The 20,370-nt window shown below is 38.5% G+C and overlaps 1 protein-coding gene across 2 annotated transcripts in view; it reads left to right on the plus strand.

Moving 5' to 3' along the window:
• The first annotated feature begins 11,527 nt into the window (after nt 1–11,527).
• LOC121860932 (transient receptor potential cation channel subfamily A member 1 homolog) overlaps nt 11,528–20,370 on the plus strand; it is a 94,363-nt gene continuing 85,520 nt past the window's right edge. For both annotated transcript variants that reach the window (XM_042358311.1, XM_042358312.1), the window contains exons 1-2: nt 11,528–11,632; nt 13,664–14,378. In XM_042358311.1, the coding sequence (XP_042214245.1) occupies nt 13,811–14,378 (568 nt within the window). In that variant the 5' untranslated portion in view covers nt 11,528–11,632; nt 13,664–13,810. The remainder of the gene's footprint in view (nt 11,633–13,663; nt 14,379–20,370) is intronic.

A 20,370-nucleotide genomic window follows, 5' to 3' on the forward strand; every position in this document is an offset into this window, starting at 1 on the left:
TTGTCAGTATGTAAAATAAATTTCAAAATGACCAATAGTTTGCTTGGAAACACACAAAAAAAGCGTTGAGTTGAAGAGTCTCAAGCAAGATGTTACCTCCACTGAAAACAGAGAGACTAACGCTTGTTTGGTGTGTTAAAAGGCTGGATGGCGCGCCACAAACTATTGACCTAACTTTCAATTATGTTCAATAATTGTTAAAATGACTAAAAAATTTAATATTAAACTTAAAATTATTGAATAGTATAAACTTCTTGATATTTACTAAAATAGTAAGGAATTTAAGCCCTAGAACCGATTACTGTATTGGCGGACTAATACTACAGCTGGTTGACCGCCAAATGCAAGCGAAAACTTGTACAGTATAGTACATTCCACGACTCTTTTGGCCAGTCATAAAAAATTTTGTGTATCATTTTCAAAATTTTCCTTTTTTCAAATGTTTTACCCAGTTATCTTTTATATATCTGAGTGTGAAGTTATGGATTGTATTGCCAATAACAGTTGGCTGTTACCATACATATGACCTCCTACTGAGGAAAGGAATTTTCATAACCTGTATTTCTGTTCATTTTGTACTGTTTTCCATATACTGGACTGCATCAATCCATACTTCTAAAGCTCATTATCTTGGTATTTGTACATACAGTATACAGATTGGAGAACTGCATCATCTTTCCAGTCGCTAGTGGTATATCTCCAATATTGTGTTCCACTTTTGAGAAATAGTACTACTGAACATTATTTCACTGGTACTCTGTTGCACTTTAACTTCAATTCAGCAGCCATCCTTTTTTTCTCTAGTTTTATTTTTGTGTTGTCTTTATTGAAGTTGATTATTAATACCTCATTCTTATTCCAGTTAAAAGTAAATCCATGATATACCATTCTCACCCATTACTGATATTGTAATAAAATTTTCAACTCCCACCATACCAGTAGAGGCACCCTTTGGTTAGCTTTAAAAATACTGTTTAGTTAGTTTCTTGTATTCTCCTTAAGCAGTAACAAGTTGTACTGTACTATTGTGGTAAATGTTTCAATTGTAAATGTACATTAACAAATTGTACTATACTATTGTGATAAATGTTTCAATTGTAAATGTACAGTACCTACATCTGTATGATGATGAGGGTTCACTTTCTTCTGTGTATGCAAGTGTGTCAAGTTGTCCAGAATGCACAACCAGATCTCTCAGGATGATATACTTTAAACTGTATGTATATATATAAGAAAATCATTTGGCTGATGTACATGTACATTGTACAGTACCTTTAATTGCATACTGTATAGCGTGATTCTTTCCCAAAGAAAATTTTTTAAATGTTTGTACAGGTAATATATTTGGCATCATAGTTAAGTGTGGCCAGTGTACAGAAGTAAGACTTTCATGCTGTATTGGTAATTTGGCAGTGTTATGCATTGTAATTAATTTATAATTAACTTGAATGAATAATTAATCATCTGGGTGCAAAATAAAATAGAAGGGTATTCTAATTCAAAGGTGTGTATGGTATGTCTGTCTCTGTATGGCATCTTAGTGGGTTATATATATGTATATACTGTATATATATATGTGTGTGTGTGAAATAAGAGTTTGTCAGTTGTATGTAGGTGTATGAATATTTGTATTAATATACTGTAAGTACTATGCAGGTACTGTATAACTAAATGCCAATCTCGACCCAAATTTGGAATGTGGTTTCCCCTATTGAGGAGGAAAGCATTGTACAGTATGGTAGCTCTTAAAAATGATACGTGTGAAATTTGACCGAACCTTTTGTCAGTTTAACACACAGGATTTCTTGCTGTATTTTTGCTTTAAAATTTCCTTGTAACCATTTTTCCCCAGGCTTTAAGGTCTACAAGGAGAATATACAGTACCGTACAGCTTCAAGTACAAGTAGGGATATATATTTTGAAATTGTTAGTACAAGGGATATTTGAATTCTACTAGAATGTGTACGTAACTACGTATGGGTGTAGCCTTTTTGTTCTGATGGGCTCGTGTTTACATTTCTAGTCCCAAAATTAGGGTCTTCCAGAAAGTATTCATAGTCAGTAAGTTGAGTTTTGTGGGTGTTTGTTTTAACAATTTCATTTTTAAGTACTGTACCTGTGCAGATGGAATTGCATATGAACCTTCATTAATAATTCCATCTAGCAATCCGAATATTTCCTTAACTAAAATAAAAATGTTTTTGATTCAGAATTTCAAGTTCAGAGTAAACTTAATTGTAGATCACTCCATAGTCAATGTAAAGTACTGTAGTATGATGACCATCTTTAGGAGCTTAAAGTGGAAAATTAATCCTAGACTTTGTTCAGCACTCAAAATGTATGGTCATCCTTAGATTGCTCAGCCATGAAATAAATTTTATTATTAAAGATTGACACAACCTGTTTACCTCACTTAAATTTTGTAACAGAAATGGTTAGTCTGGTCTGAGTTGCACTAAAGGTTTAAGGCATAATATATACGGATTAACAAGTACATATACATATCGTGCTGTCATTTTTAACATTAAATAAATAAAAAATTATGAATTTTGTGTATCATTGTGCTTTGATTTCATGATGATATAGCCAAGTAATTGACTTTAATGATTATCAGTTATTACTGAATACAGTACCATACAGTATGGTATATGAAATCACAAATTCATGCCTATTATCCAGTGCCATTTAAACACATTAATCTATACTGGATAGACAAACTGTACTGCAGGTCCACAATTCCGAAATCCGAAAAGCTCTGAAAACCGAAAGTTTTTTCGTGGAACGTCACTCGTGTGCACGACATACCCAGAGTGACACTGAACATGACCCGACGCGGCCGAAGCTTGACCCACGCAGGTGTGAGACGTCAGTTGTGTCTCAGCACTACTACCAGTTACACGTGCGTCTGCTACTCTGATATTTTTTTGTGATTTTGAGGTTATATATTTCACTGAAAATGTCAAAAAGAGCTTCAGATACCCCTATGGGTAACAGTGAGAAGAAAAGGAAGCATCTCTCATTATTGATAGCACAGAAAGTGGAGTTTTTACTGAAGCTTGATCGTGGTGTACCTGTGCAGCGTCTTACTAAAGAATATGACTTAAAGAAGCAGAAAGACAAGTTTTTAAGTTTTACACTGACAGTGATGACCATAAACTAATGAAAAATAGGAAAACATTGCATAGGACAAAAAATGAAGATCTTGACCTTGTGCTGATTGAGTGGATTCGACAACGAAGAAGTGAACGTATACCACTGACTGGTTAGTTGGTCATGAAACAAGCTAGAATATACCATAAAGAACTGAACATTGAAGGTGAGTGTGAATATTCTTAAGGTTCATTGCAGAAATATTAATGTGTTTGCTTACGGGATGCTGCCACAGACCCAGCTAGGGTGTTACCATAATATACGGTATATGTACCGCACTACCGTTCTGAAAAAAGAAAAATTCCGAATCACATCTGGCCCCAAGGGTTTCGGATAAGGGGTTGTGAACTTGTAATTGTTAATACTGTAGCATCATCAAGTCTTTGCTAATTTGATTTAATTTTACTTTACTGTTAGACTAAAGGAAAATTGAATACTGTGTTTATGTTGCACATTAATTTTCATCATGTCCGTCCTTATGTATATATTTTCAAAACAGATTTTATTATCAACTACGGTACGATAGAAGAAAAGTGTAAAATACATTTCTGCTTGTTTAGTTTTACATTATATTCTAGTTATCCGTTTACTTTTGTTATGTTATAGTTAGGCATATACTGTACATTCTTTGGAAACATAAATTTTTGTGCCCCTGCAAAAGCTGGTGTGATCAAATGTACTGTATAGTGTTTGGAGTGTCCATGTTTCAGTTTTGTTGTAGTGTATCTGTGGACAAATTTAAGGTCCGAGAGGACAATTTTTCTTTGTGAAAGTTAAGGTGAAAATATTTTACTCTTCAATTCATGATTGATTATAAATTGGTCAGCCTTGGCTTTCACACTACAGTATAGGATACTCATAAGACTTGTAGCCAGTTGACTTTAGCACTGAGTGTCTAGACAGTGAGAGCTTGGCTGTAATTTTGTTCCTTCTAGACAATCGAGTGGTCGTAGGTGACACATAAGTGTCAAAAACCAACAACTTGACAGGGGCATTTGTTTACTTAAAAACTTTTTGTTGAGGAGGTCTAACACTCCAATACTTAGTTGTTGTTTTACCTTGGCATCAACGCCTTATTAATGTGATATTTGTCATTAGGCTGATGACAGACCATTAGCTGATCTCGTGCTGTTGTATTTAAATATAAATAAATTTACTTTTGAGCTTTTTTGCCTTTGGTTTTCCACAGCATTAAAATTACCAGAGTACAGTATATACTTTAATACTTGATCTTGTAATAGGACGGTAAGGTTACTGCTGGAGGTACTGTACACTGTAATGGAGTTCTACTGTGTATCACTAGACAGTAATGGAGTTTACAAAGTTATGTTAATGGAATAACATTTTATTAATTTAATAATCATGGAAATACTTCTCAAGCAAGAAAAGGAAGAAAAATAAGTAATGTTTTAAATGTGATGATGATGGTTGTCCAGCATATGTTGTAAGTAAGGTCGACTTAAACAGAAGCTGCCTCGTAAGAAATGAAGTACCCGTAGGTGTAAAGTATGGAAGTCACATGTCGCTATTTTCAGCCTAGAGATCGGGAGGTGAGGATTCAATAACTTGAGCAAATCTTATTAAAGAGTTCAGCTAAAAACAATTAACTAATTATCAAGTTTGGGACTTAACTCCTTATTAGAAAATACAGTATAGACTTATATAGAATGCAATTCAGATATGTGGTCCATACCCTAATGTGTTGTTGTACTATGGGAGAGAGAGAGGAGCCTGAGATGCTGGTGGCAGGACTATCTCTGGTTGTCTCAGAGCCTGTAGTCTTGACCCAGCATCTACTAAGCTCATCCCACCACCACACGAGCCTTGATTACTATGTGCCATTTCCCCATTGGTAAATCTAATATCGTCTCTAACGTGCGATATCTTCCTTTATATTACTCCTTCCCTCCTTTAGTTAATATTACCTCTAGCTGTTACTTTTACTATTATTCTTTTACATATATTTCTATAAGTTGAATAAAACATTTCTTCTCATCATACAATCTCCTATTATGGTGTCCTTCCCTAACAGAAGATCATTAATCAATTTGGTGTATCACTGAACCAAATGCCTCCGTGTTCTGTCACCATGACAAGCACCTATCAACACCGGCCAGGGGGAGAGATAGTCGGGGGTGTAGGGGCAGGTACCAGCAGGGTATTAAACTGATGGCGGGAGAACGTCAGGGCTGAACTTGGTCAGGTTGCCCAACACATGGCCAGTTCATCCAACACATGATCATTTGTCTAAGGCAGGGGTTCTCAACCGGGGGGGAATTTTCCCCCCCTCAGGTTTTCAGGGGGGGGGGGGAAACTGATACTAATATGGAAAAAATAAAGGATTTTCAGTATTATATGCATATTATTTGGAATGCACTTTTTGAGGCAGACAATCTTGGAAAGGAGGGGGGAATGACATTCTGACATATGGTGAAAGGGGTGCATGGGGCAAACAAGGTTGAGAACCACTGGTCTAAGGAATCGTCAGAACAGAGAGCAGAGCCTTGTCCAATAGGATTTTGTTGCTTGCCATAGCTGTTGCAATCTCCTGCCCTGATTTGCCACATGGCCAAGAATATGAGTAATAATAAGTTAAGACCGCCAGTGAACCAACATACAAAATATGAATCAGTATTTACTAAATATAAGGTTAACTATATACTGTAGTAAAATAGGTTTGGAACTTTATTTGGGAAACACCAATAAAATTACCTGACAGAAGATTAATAAAAGAGACAAAGAAAGCAAATATCATTGCAAAATTCCATTTCAGTTTGACACTGCAATCTTTCCCATGTACTGTGCCGACTTTCTGAAACCCTGTCTATACTGTACTCTAAACTCAAAGCTGGCATGCCGCTTCGAAAGTGGGTATGTACATTTTTCCACTATATACTTGGTACAGTATGACATTCCAAAAACAAGACCTCAGCGAGACCATTCATAAAAGTCGTGTGGGAGCAGGTGAAGACTGTGAGGTTCTATCCTCCATCTTCAACCCCTCCTGAGAAGCTGAACCTCTTCGCCCTGAAGTTTTTTTTTTACTTCTTCAGGTATAGAGGGGTTACAAAGTTCGTCTGCCGGCCTTATGGAGGCCTTATGGTTACCATCGGTGACTGGGGGCAGGCCGAACAACTGAAGGATGTTTGTTATGTGCATCAACGACATGCCAGTAAGGGGGTCATCTCCCACGCTGGTTGGTTTCCTCGGCATACTTCCCAAAGATGGGACACACTCCCAGTAAAACCATACATATCAAGACCAACGAGGCGTTACAATTGTCAGTGCTATGGCCACACAGCGAAGTGCCAGACTCGAGAGGTCTGCATCACGTGCTGGGCGACCAGGCTTCAGCACACCATGTGTACAAAACAGAAGAACTGTGCAGCTTGTGGCGGCCCTCATTCCTCCTCCGACCAGGAGCGTCCCAAGTGGAGGGTAGCAAAACTGCAAACCCAGTAACAACTTAGCAACAAGGAGGCTGTCCTTGTAGTTAAGGAGCAAGAAAAGAAGAAAGGAGAAACGAAGAAACAAAAACCAGAAGAACAGAAACCAGAACAAGGTGGACCAGAACAACAAGATCAAGAAATGTGGAAAATACCCAAAAAGAAGAAAAACAAGAGAAAACGGTCTGATTCACAAGTCTCCGGCCATAATAACCATAGCAGTTGGCGGTCAAGACATCCAATCAACTAACCATACTTGGTATTCTTTTGATTCGCCACAAGCCCTTCACTAATTTGCCACGTGTGGTAAGTAGCATCAAGGTATCCATAATTTGGCTGAATTAAAGCGTGGTGCTATCTAATAACCCTCACCAGACGGACACTTGATCGATGATGTGATCTTGTCTTTCTGGCCCACATAATATAACCGCTCTAGGGGTTGACATAACAAATAAAGAGCTCGCACGTGAAGACTGCAGCTGTTAAAATTCTCGTGTGTTGTTGCTGATATACGTAGTTACATACAGTACTATGAAGTTCATCATACAGATATGGAGGGCACTAACCACCCCCTCATGTGACCCCATCAGTGTGAGTAAAGACACGTAACGAGTGTGTTAGTGACACAGTAACTTGCTTCACATTGTAACATCGTCAATAATTACTGTTCATAATTCAACTCCCCTGCCGAGATGATCAGTTACATTATTTATTAGCTTTCAGATATTATTCATATACTGTACACTATTATGTAGTCTGAACCTCAAGCATATAAAGAATTTTTTATTGGGGGCTCTCATAGTTCTAGCTGGCAGTATGGATGACCGTTTATGTTATATTGCTATAGCTGCGCTTCAACATCTCGGTCCTTTATGTGCGATACACGGTGATCAGTGATGAAGAAACATGCATATGGAACAGACTTCCAATACTGTACTGTACTAGCGAGGCGCACAATCAACCCAGAGAGTAAGAAACTCGCTGGTGCTGATGACGATAATAAACAGTAACACGGTGCTGATGACGATAATATACAGACGATGATAAACAAACATCGCGTGAATGGGAGGAAGAAGGATAATAAGTCACTATCAGATCCATGTATTGACGAGCAGGGAGAAGGAGGAGTTCAACTGACAATGGTCAAGTGTGAGGTCCCTCTGTCGTCATCACAGCCTGGCGTCTCCTTGAACGCAACACTGACATTATCAATATTATAACTAATTTTGCAATGTTTTATCATTTTCGTGAGATTGTTGAACAAAATATATCGATGAGGTGAACACGTGCAGTTTCGTTGATTTACTGGTACATAATTTTAAGGATCGACCTCTTTCGAAGGTACTGTATATCATTTTGTCAATGGTTCGATGCTTAATTTTCATTCAATTATCGTTATTTTATATTATGTAGATTACATTTATTTTATTATTACAAACTCGGGGAGCTAACTAAGGTGGAGAGGAGGGTGGGGTCAAGTCTGGGTCACAGTCAGACACAGGTACTCTGGAAGAGAAAATCACTAGTTGCTCCTGCAGGATGTAGTCACACACACACACACACACACACACACACACACACACACACACACACCAAGATTTAAATAGCCGGACAGAACGCCAGCGGCCAGAGTAGGCTAGTATTATTAGGTTATTGTAGTGGTGCCGTCCTGTGCTGCTTTTCGAGGGAGAATCGTGTCAGTATTGCATTTTGTATTCATTCGCGGACATTACTGGCTCCATAACTACAACTATAATGGAGCCTGTCGTAATTTTGGCCTAAACCTGTCATTTCTGTCACAAAATGATTTATGGAGGTTAACATCAATATTAATATGTTAATACCGACGTACAGTCTCGTTCAAGATTCTTCAAACACTGCTGGAGACAGCTGGCAACTCGAGGCCGTTTGTTTACTATAGTACGTTGTAAAAATTATGAATGAATGTAAAAGCCCAACCATTAATTAAGCAACGGGGAGGAAAGTAACCACTCACTGATCACTTTTACATCCATTCATAATTTTTCCTACTTACTACAGTAACCAAATAGCCTCGAGTTGCCAGCTGTCTCCACCAGTGTTCAAAGAATCTTGAACGAGACTGTACGTACGTGTACACATACCCTCTTCCAACAGGTGAGGTCATTATAGAAAGGTCCATGGCATATGCCTACCGAGGTAGATCCCTCAACTATAAACATGTACGCACAATAGACTTACCCAAGTTCTGTTCTATTGTTTATTTTGTTAAGCAAGGGAAGGTTGGTAAGCCATTTAATACACATATCACAGGATGAGTTTGTCCCTCAGTCACGTGCAACACGTTGATTTATATAGATAAAGTGTACTTGGGTATAACAGTCATGTAACTCGTATTATCATTCATTAATAATGACTTGAAATGTATATATTAAGGCAATTATTTTACACACGTTATATATACTGTATATATGTATATATATATATATATATATATATATATATATATATATATATATATATATATATATATATATATATATATATATATATATAATAAGGGCAAGTTGACGTGCCACGACAGATTACGTGCTGTGGTAAGATATATTATGTTTCAGAAATTGGAATATAATTTAATTTTGTAATCCACAACTAACAATGGATCACACGTAGCGAGTTCTTTCGTCCAACACGCTATTGTCAGGATGGTCTTGATTCTCATGATAAAAAATCTAAGGGTAGATGCAAAGGCAGAATAACATACTTTACTGTATATTGCAACGTAGTCCACTCTGATGTCTACACACACACACACACACACATATATATATATATATATATATATATATATATATATATATATATATATATATATATATATATATATATATATATATATATATATATATATATATATATCAGGCCCATCAGTTACTGCGGATTTTGTGAGAAAACACGACCATGCTTCGTAAGATGCCAAGATATAAGACAGTATGAAGTCGAATTTTAGTATGTGGATGTTTAAAAGAAAGGACTGATAGCAAGTAGTGAGACAGACTGCCCAGCAGAACACCTGATAGTGTGAATTTCTTTATACTATTGGTCTTTTTTATCACTGAACACGGGGGAAAAACATGTCGAACGACAGGCTCTGGAGAGATAACAATACTCAGTTGATAATTAAGTGAATGATGAGATTGAGCTATGATTACTCCTAGACTTTATAACATTCACAACCATTCAATTTCACAAATTAGTGTTCGCTTAGTGCGTAAAGACAATGAGATCAAATTTGAGAAAATAGTAATGAACAGAGGCGGCGTGTGGAGGCATAAAGACTAAAGTTACAGTAGATATTCTCTATGAAGGTTGACGTTGTTTACAAGCGAGTTCAGTCTTCTCTGTTACTGGAAGGTTGTCAATGCGATAAAGAACTTGAGGAGAACCAGAGCTACCAAGTGCTCGCAACTCTAATTACTAAGACTGTTACTCTTCGTTCAAATAAGGACAAATTTCACTTAAAAAATTCATATGACTGGACAGTGCCTGAGCCAAGCGATGACCGGTCAGTCTGGGTGAGGTGGACACTGTAGTACTGGTCTCAGCTGCCAAAAGACGAGAAAAATCTTGTATTAACAGTATATTACCAACATTTATTGATATATTATGAAACTCCTTAAGATAACAGTATTGTGGGGAGGCAATATTTCGTTAATTATTATTATTATTATTATTATTATCTTCATGAAATAAGATAAACAATCAATGCAAAGTCCAAATAAGCTAAGACAGGAGCAACATATCGGAATGACATAAATGCCCACGTTAGAAAAAAAATTACAATCTCTTTGTTGTTCCGAAAACTTAAGTATAGTAAACACAGACTGTAACCTCACGCACGTTCACAATTTATAAGTTACAGCTCACCTCTGCCGAGTTTCAGGAATGTTCGCAGAAAAATAATGGAGGAATTTATTATACGAACGAATCCCCTCTAATGTCTGATGGGTGGCGCAATGCATCAGCAGCATGGCCTCATAACATTCATGGGGGGGGGGGTATAGTTGAAATAACATAGTGTGTAGGAAGATAAATATAACCATGACATCATGACAGTTATTATCACAATGAAAATGTACTGAGTTATATCTCCCAAGATTTTTAGTTGTCGGTGGACCAGTGTAATTACTAACTTTGTTACACGCTTAAAGACCTTGCCTGTTGAAGTGCAGTAATAACATTATAACGTCAACGATAAAGGCAGCCTAAGATATTTTTGTTTTGCAATAAAATTATGTGACACTTAATTATTTTGTTGGTAACTTCTTTGAATGGTCGCCATTATGGCCGGCTGTTGCAGTTGGCGATGTTTTAATATTTATTGCAATATAATCGTAGTTCTTTTTATTGGATCAACTTATTCGAATTCATAATCACTGTCAACAGGTTTCGGAATAACTCGGTTTCCTCAGTACCCTTTCTTCACCGATGCCACCTGTTCCACATGTTCATTACGTCACGCGTACCATATGCTGATACGGTGCTCAGCACACTTGAGTTGGTGGGGTTTTGTCCACTTTAGTTTTGTAGTAGTAGGATGATGTCCAGATGGAATTTTGTTATAAATATGTTTCGTGTGCACTGTCTCCTGGACACTGTCTGCCTACACCAATCAACCATCATAATCTTTAACGGCGTGATAAGAACCTCTGAAATTAACACTAACAGCTTAGGGCGTTAAAACAGGAATTATGTCTTAGTTCTGGTATTAGCTCATGCGAAAATGATACTTACGGAAGCTTGAAATAAGAGCTACAGTTGGAGTGTCCTTAAGTTGTCTCGAGGATGCTACATTTGAGTAACGTCATGGTAGTGACGTCATCAAGGTGGCGGCAGGTGATTGGGTGATGTGAGGTAGACGACTTATTATTGACTTTGGTGGGTCGAGGGTCGTAGTCAGGCACGGCGCACGGGGCACAACACAACAGTGAGTGCGTACATCGCCACCTCAGTGTACATCACAGACTCAACACGCCACTGGCCTCAAGAGTCTCGCGGTGAGCATGCAACCTGCAGTAGAACTTAGTGACCAAGAATTGGCTGAGGTGGCAGGTTCTTCGTCGCCTTGAAAACTTGTAACATTGAACGTGACGAGGTTCATATAATATTACTGTGCTGTGCTGTGCTACCCGACACGTGCTACAGAGTACCTACTCATTCATACGAACATCCTATTTGTGTAACAATATAAACGGAACGAGTTTAATACATTTTATTCAGTAAATCATAATGGAAATACTTCCTATATGAAATAACAATCTAATACTATTTCATTTCAGATCTTTTATATAACATCTTGGTGGTGGGAAATGAGTTTATGACAATGAAAAAAACTTTTGTGTAATGAATAAAACTTAAAGAGTTACTGTTTGTCTCATATTAGCAGTAACAACCACTATCAGCCATCTGTAGTTCAAAATGTACATTACGTATTATATAAACAGATTATAAGGTACGGTAAGTGAAGGCGTGTGGCCCTCTCGTGTTGAGGATAAGAAACTATTAAACCAGAAAGAAGGTAATTTGCTGAAGGTGTAGAAGTTGTCGCCAAATCACCAGCCATACCTATAGTGAACACCGTAAAGAAATATCAAGGTATAAAGCAAAGATCAACACCTCACCAGCTGTACTGACAGGCCTTTGCCCCTGCACCACCATCACCCAGGTCTCAAACTGGAATTAAACCCAGGACCAATCGTTTGAATAGTAAAAGGACTAACCATCGTTACATAACACAATAAATTTCATAAAGGAATTAATCATGATTCCATGTAGTCTACATTCTATAAACATGGACAGATTTATTGCATACGGTAACAATACCTGACGCGCCATACCATCCATCAACAGGGCTAAGTTCATTATAGTAAAACAATAATTGAAATTTTAGGATTTCACCCATAACACATTATCAAGTTCACTGAATAAACCTTTATCAAAATCCATGTTATCAAACAAGGCTAACTCCCCGAATGAGCGCACTCTAAGAATAACCTGCACTTAATATACTTCGTTCGAGGTAGACAACACAAAAAATACGAGAACAAATTATTATTCCGTTAGGTTATCATTTTAAAGAAAGATATTTTGTAGAGGCGGTGATCCTGACATTACTCAGGAATGTGTGTGCATCAACACTCACCACTTGACTAAGCATGTTTAAGTTATCTGTGTTATCTGCACTACACTCACAGCGTGTATAAGTGCCAGAATGATAATATGGTGACAGTCACAGTGACGGAGCATTTATCAGATATGATGAAAACAGTCATTAAAACCAGTAACCTCATCATTTACCCATTAATGGACTCAAATCAGTTGACTTTTAAAACTACTTAGTAAATTAAATATTACGTAAGTCATGAAATCGTAGATGGAATTTCACTGGGCCTCACTGCGTCCTCCGGGGAGTTCATAAAATACAAATCGAGTTCAGCAACAAAGTAATCCCCAAAATAATTCCAAATATATCATTAAATTTTTTAAGTCAACTAACACTGGGGGGGGGGAAATCGTTGAAGGTAGAGTTATAAGCTGCCGGTAGTGGTGTCTATAAGTTCATTACACAGTGCTAGGAGAGTTGGGGGTTGAAGAGGGACACTCGAACCAGTAAGGGGAGTCTGGTACAGGGTTACAGTAGAACACGTGACTGTAGAGTTAGACTTGTGGAATAATAATTCTTCTGTTGCGTAATCGTAGACTGATTACAGTACCCTTATCACTCTAATGCTACATGGTGCCTTGACCTGCACCTACTTATTCCCATACCCGGGATCACAGGCTAGTTTTAGGGTACAGTCCACCAGTTGGAAATTCGTTAGGATTGGTTTATTTATCTTTGGTCAGGTTACAAAATCCAAGCAAACTTAACGAATTTCAAACGAAGCTCAAACTCGAGGAAATGACTAGACAATAACCGAACAGATTTTTTTTTTTAGTTATTTACTCATAATTTTCCACTTTACATATCAAAATATTCAGCTAGTTGAACTTTGTTACTTGTAAATATTAAATAATTTTAATTTCAGGATAAAGACAGTGTAAAATAAAAATGAATTAGGGCGTAACTGTACTATATTGTCTCCAAATGCTTCCTGTCAACCGAATTTTGGAATAGAGACATTAAGTTACAGGACAGAAATTAATTAAGGACAACGTTGCCAGAGGACCTGGTAATGAAAGACATCGCTCGAATAGGTGGACGCATTGAAGGAGGAGGTGGGAGGCGCGGCAACAGGAGCGGCGGGCTGCAGGAGTCTCCGGAGATCGACACGTATGTGGAGGACCTCTTCTTCAACATGGTCCGCCCGGCCTCCAGTAATGTCACTCCCATTAAATACAGAAAACCAGTGAAAAGGGAAGAGGAGGAGGAGAATATATTTATGATACAGACGACGCCGGAGAGAGAGCAGCGCCCTTCCACGGCCACACCGAAGGCGTCCCCCTCCGATGTATCCATGTCTCCACCTGCTTACAGGGCGCCCTCATCTTTCCCTCGCCAGGACTTAGTTTCCTTCTCTGCCTTCCGCCATCCTTCTACTCCATCTCTAAAGGTTCCCTCCTCTGCCCGCCGCCAACCTTCTCCAACCAGCAAGCCTTCCTCCCCCTCCCAGAAGTTAGCTACTCTCTCGGTACAAGACTTGGAGGGAGCACTGATGGGGAGGAACAGAATGATGGTGGTAGAGCCACTCAAGACTATGACTCTTCCTCCTAACCACATGAAATCCGACTCGGCCAGACAAGGTAAGCCACACAATTTGTCTTTATACTCAAATTACCAATACCATCACCCTTCAATTTACTAGTCGTTGGGGCGGTCGGTCTGTTCTTTGTTGCGGTCGTCATTGACCAGTTTTAGTACTAGACTAGAGGAAACCGGAGTACCAGGACCATATAATAAGTTATGGGGTCCCTAGGACACAACTTGAGGGGCCAGGAGCCCTTGCCATTAAAATTTTATTATCAAATTATATATATATATATATATATATATATATATATATATATATATATATATATATATATATATATATATATAATGTATGTGTGTGTGTGTGAGACAATATCATTTTTGGGTCCTCAGAACTCGATCTGCTTTGTGGGGGCCCCAGGCCTCTAGCCCCGGTTGTCCCCGCGATGTTTGGGTCACACTAGGTAACCCCCTTCTTACATCTGTTCCTGGCCGGGGATCACCGGACACATGCACGATACCTATGTCCCACCAATTGATAAGACTTCTTGAAGTTAAATCACCGTGTTCGTTCAGACACTTTTAATTTACAGATAAAGAACTTTTTTTTTTCTCGTCCATAGTTCACTGTACCCTATTCGAGTGTAGGACAAAATCCCCCTCGGACAGGGCTGTGCAAACTGAAGCTCTAGGGCCAATGTGGTCCTCGAAGCCTTATGAAATTACCATGAACCCTGTCTGCGACCCCCACACTCAAAGGGGCAGAATGTCCACAACTTTCTGCTCACACACAAAAAATTTTGTCAGTGTTTGGAGGAAGTACATACTTACGTGAACCGATTTTTTCAAAAATTAATATAACTAAGAACAAATTAAGGTCCTCTATTACTGGTGTCCGCCGTGTTGCTACGTCATCCACCCAGCCAGACACTGCGGACTTAGTGCAGCAAGTACAAAGTCACCCACCCCATTAACAACTCATATCACAGCCAACAAACAAAGTAAAAAATATGTCTTTTTGGCTTTAAATTTACCATTAATTTTGTTTTTTAAAAGTAATACTGTATAATGAATGTACGCCCCATCATGCATCACGTGATTTTATTGTGGCCCTCAATGTAAAAAAGTTTGCACGCCCCTGCTGGGCATTGGACAAAAGCCCCCCGGACAAAAGCTCCCTAGGAAAAAAGCCTTCCGGAAAAAGCCCCCTAGTACAAAATCCCCTTGGGATAAAAGCTCCCCGAACAAAAACCCCCAAGGACAAAAGCTCCCTGGTAAAAAAAACTAAGGAGAAAAACCCTCGAGGACAAATAATTATAAGAATTTTTAAATCATGTAAAATATTACATTTATTATTATATAAGACTACAATACTTAACCTCACCTAAACTAATATATTTTGCACTTTAACTGAAGGGCTTTTGTCGCCTCACAGTGTGCGGAAATTTTTTGGCATAACAGCCATAACAACCTCCTGTTTGGGGTGTATCAAATAACAGGTTAATAATATAACACAATAGTACACGTGTTTCCGTCTTAAGGAATAATTCCCTCACCTAAAAGTAGAAGAAAAAAAAATTTGGAGCGAGTAATTGAAGTGTCTATCTCAATTAATAATTATGTACAGTCCCCTTCACTAGTGCGTTTGCAGGGGCTCGTCAGGTTTTGTGCAGTGTGGCAGCGCTGTGTTTGTTTACATTCGATAGAAAGGAGCGTGTAAAACTAAACATACTATGGAATCAAATTAAAACAATATGAAAACAAAAACCTCAAAGATAATGACTTGTGGAGTGTTTCTATGACGAGCTCCTGTAAATGCACTAGAGAAGGAGACTGTACCTGAACATGGAAGCAAGAACCACATCATGAGGACACAAGGCTCCACAAACTTTTATTTACGCTCATCAAACTCACAGACTCAGGTTTGACTGTTTCTGTTGATATTCCTTCACTGCAGAACACAGGTCTTATGTTACACACCGCAGAATGATGGAGGTGTGTGCAGGTGTTTCAGTCTTGTGGGGTGACAATTTTAGTGTCCGGCCAGAAGGTATACTTATGCCAAGGTCCTCATACCGAGAGACGCGCTGTGTTCCCCCAAGGTCTCGAGGTGAGGATTCATTATCGTTTCTCAGTGATTCATATTATGTCTCCCGTGTAATTTTTTGTTGGTTATGTCTTCAAAGTAATAATCAGTGGGACTTGCAATGTGGAACTCGAGAAAAAGAAAAATACACATACACGTTACATGATAATAACATGTTCTCTTAAGAAACTCCTCCAAGACAACAATACTGAGAAAGATATAACAAAGGCTGTAATAAGATAAGTCATTGGTCGTGTCTGGCGGAGAACAGGAGAGTACCTTCGCTGTATGAAGACACCCGCCCACAATCACTAACAAACTGTGCCATTTCCTCAGTCAAGAATTAAAATGTATTCATCAGGTGATTTTCATGAAGTTCCCCGAAAACTAATACATAATTCACCCGGGTGCTTTTGTGTACCCAGTGTCTGACTTTGTGCGCCTCCAAGACAACATTATAATTTTCCTGAAATCAATAAGCTGATACTTGTGGACCTTAGTAGTCTATTAGAGACCAGTGTGAGAAATGAAGTCTTGCAGAATATGATCTTAATTTACTGACGTAATGATCATTGACGGAGGTAAATTTTACTCGGAATAAATCTTTATGACATAAATACAATATTGACGTCTTGGAATATAAACCCAGAAATTAGAATAATTTCCAAAAAAAATTTAGTTGTTTCTTTATCTGTTTTATAAGCTTAACATTTATATATTATTATCATTATACTACTCTGCGTAAAGTGTATTCGTTCCCCCCTTTATAAGCAACAGATTAATTTCAGTGGTACAGAGATGACAGATACGTCAAGGGAATTTAGAGTCAGAGTTTTGTAATGCCAGTCAAGCTTTCTTCTGGTGAGTAGTTATATTTACAGAATTGTTTTTTACCGCAGTCCATCCTCACTACTGACTGCTCGACTCAGTATGCATATTAGAAAGCCGCATTAGAACCAGCAGACTCAAATTTTGACCCGTAAAATACCACTTGCATGTTATTGAGTGACAATGATGATGATCTCTACGAAGTCTGTGGACAATGGCCGTAAGACATGCCAACCAAGATTCAGACAAGTACGATGAATGTTACTGGTGACTAAAGACGCAAGAATGCAGACACAGGCACTGGTTGACTTACCGTGAAGCACAGGAATAACATACAGTATCTTCGGAAAGTTTAATTTAAGTTAATTTATTGCAAAAATTGGTGTTAATTAAATGTGTTTAGCTAAGGTAAAATATCAGTGTAACTATAATGATATTTTGAAAGTTATTTTTGTGTTTTAGCTTATAGAAAAACTTTGAGACTTTGGACCCTGGTTTAGAGACTAATTCAACAAATATACATTGTGCAACTGAAGGTACTGTACATGTAACAAAGGGAGGGGAGGAATACGATGATCTAAAAATTACCATATGTTTACACACAGTGACGTAAACACAGTATGGGGGTATGTGTACACAGCTCCGTCGTGTCATTGAAGTATATACTAAACAAGAGACTTAGGTTGATAAACAAAGGATGATTCAGATTTAGATAAATATTCGTGATCTTTCGTGATAAAAAAAAAGTGGTATTATTGTAAATGTAGACAAGAACTCAAGACATTGTACGTGGGTCAAACAGAGGCATGCAAACAAAATGCCTGATTGTAAACACCGAAAACAACATCATACTTACCTACTGGAATACACTCGAGCTAGGTGTTAACTCACATCGGTTATTGCCTTCTTTTAAAACTGTAATATTAACCTTTGACCCATAAGACATAGCAGCTCTAGGGGTCACAGTGAGTATATACAGGTCAAATATGAATAATGTAGGTGTTTCCGGTGTGTGTGTGTGTGTGTGTGTGTTATGGTGTACACAAAGACAGATAGGTACAGCGAGTAATGACCCCCCCTTACTCACGCAACCTTATCAGAATGAGTAGAAAATACCAGGAAGTTATATATCACTGCAAATTCTACAGACATCATCTACATCACAAAACCTAAACATCACATAACAACAGACTCTCCTGACGTCACTTATCAACACAAAACCATGATGTTATTATCACCACAAACACCTGACAACACGGTAAATAAAACTCATTATACAAGTAAAAAATAAACAGCCACAGTGCGTCAGTCATCAAGTATGTATCATCCTGTGCTACTTTGTCGGTGCCAGCGTTGTGTAGCACGTGGGTGGTAAATAATGCAACAGCCACCCAGGAGAAACAAAGGTTATCAAGCCGTCTGTTAGAGGAAGTCCTAACCCCCTACCACTCTCTTGTAAACCCCAACATCATCAACTTTAACTGAAGTTCTATGACATTATTCACGGCAGGACACACAGACGGCAAATGGTGAAGTCAAATTAAAAAATTAAAAAATTGCCCCGCGTAGGGTGCTAGTTTATTGGGCACCCCTTGCATCCTGAGCAAGGCGTAGCGTAAAAAGCGTTTACAGCGCCCGACAGGGAAACGTGCAGAGTTCATGTTAAACGGTTCACCATCATACAACTCTGACCTCTGACCTGATACTTCAAATATCAAGTTTATGTCCCTGGAAAAACTCTCTGGTGCATTGTATCGGGAACTCACCGCCACACACTCATCCTGTCACTATATGTAACTTGCCGACAACCTATGGCTCTTCAGGCACTTAGACCCTTAAATGCACGAGTCGATTAGGCAAGCATGAACTCTGCGTGCTTCCCTGTTGGGCGCTGTAAACGCTCTTTGTGCTTCACCTTGCACAGGATGCAAGGGGTGCCCAATAAACTAGCCCCCTCTCGCAACAAATTGTAAAAAAAAAATAATAAAAAATAAAAAATTGCAAAGTTTTTTCCAAATCTGGTAATTAGTTTCTGAGACATGTCACAAACTCAGACAGACCAACAAACCCTGAACTAACAAACAATAATAAAATAAACAAACCCTGAAGATAAGCAGACAACCAGCGAGAAGAATCCCACTAAATAATTAAACACAACTAAAAAAAACACCCTTAAAAATGAAGGTTAAAGAGGGAGAAATTGTAATCGTTGCTTAAGTGTCATGGCTGCAACTTTACGTAAGGAAGAACTATCAATTACGGACAATTTGATGGATGAATAACAAGGTGGACATACAAGGAAGCTCTCTCCATGCTGATGATAAAAGTGTTATTCATGGTCATTTATTCATACAATTTATTCACTAATTATTATATCATTTTTTGCAGTTTATTGAGTTTTTTTAAGGTGAATTTGTAACGAATTAAATAGAGTCAGGTATGAGTCAGTTGTGTAGGGGAGTCAGGTGTGAGTCAGTCGTGGGGGAGTCAGGTGTGAGGTAGTCGTGTTGGCGAGTCAGTGGTGTAGGGGAGTCAGGTGTGAGTCAGTGGTGTGAGGGAGCCAGGTGTGAGTCAGTGGGGTGGAGGGGTCAGGTACGAGTCAGCGGTGCGAGTGAGTCAGGTGTGAGTCAGGTGTGAGGGGTAGGTGAGAGAGTAGCCAGGTGTGAGGTGAGTCAACACGGGTAAGAATCAATGATGTTTTTTCCCCCAGGGTGAACAAAGGCACGCTCTAAGAATTACACACACACACACACACACATACACATACACACACACACATACGCACATACACACACACATACACACACACACACACATACACACATCACTTTCAGAATTTGCGGTTGTGATTGAGGACGTCCGCTTCCTTAACAATCAAATTTCCCTTCTCAAAATATCAGCGTGAACAAAACAGACGTAATGTTTATATGTACATCTTTACCCTAACCACTAACTTCCCTAAAAACATATAAACCACCAAATCACCTGAAGATTAGCCACCCCACCCTCACCATGCTTATTTCACTAGATGATTAAAACACCCTAACGCTACCTGGAGGGGGGGGGAGGGGTAGTTCAGGTTAGGTGAGGTTAGCACTAGGTTGGTTTATCATAAGGTGAAATTTATTGAC

The sequence above is a fragment of the Homarus americanus genome, unplaced genomic scaffold (assembly GCF_018991925.1).
Source record: "Homarus americanus isolate GMGI-L3 unplaced genomic scaffold, GMGI_Hamer_2.0 scaffold52806, whole genome shotgun sequence".
NCBI lineage: Eukaryota > Metazoa > Arthropoda > Malacostraca > Decapoda > Nephropidae > Homarus > Homarus americanus.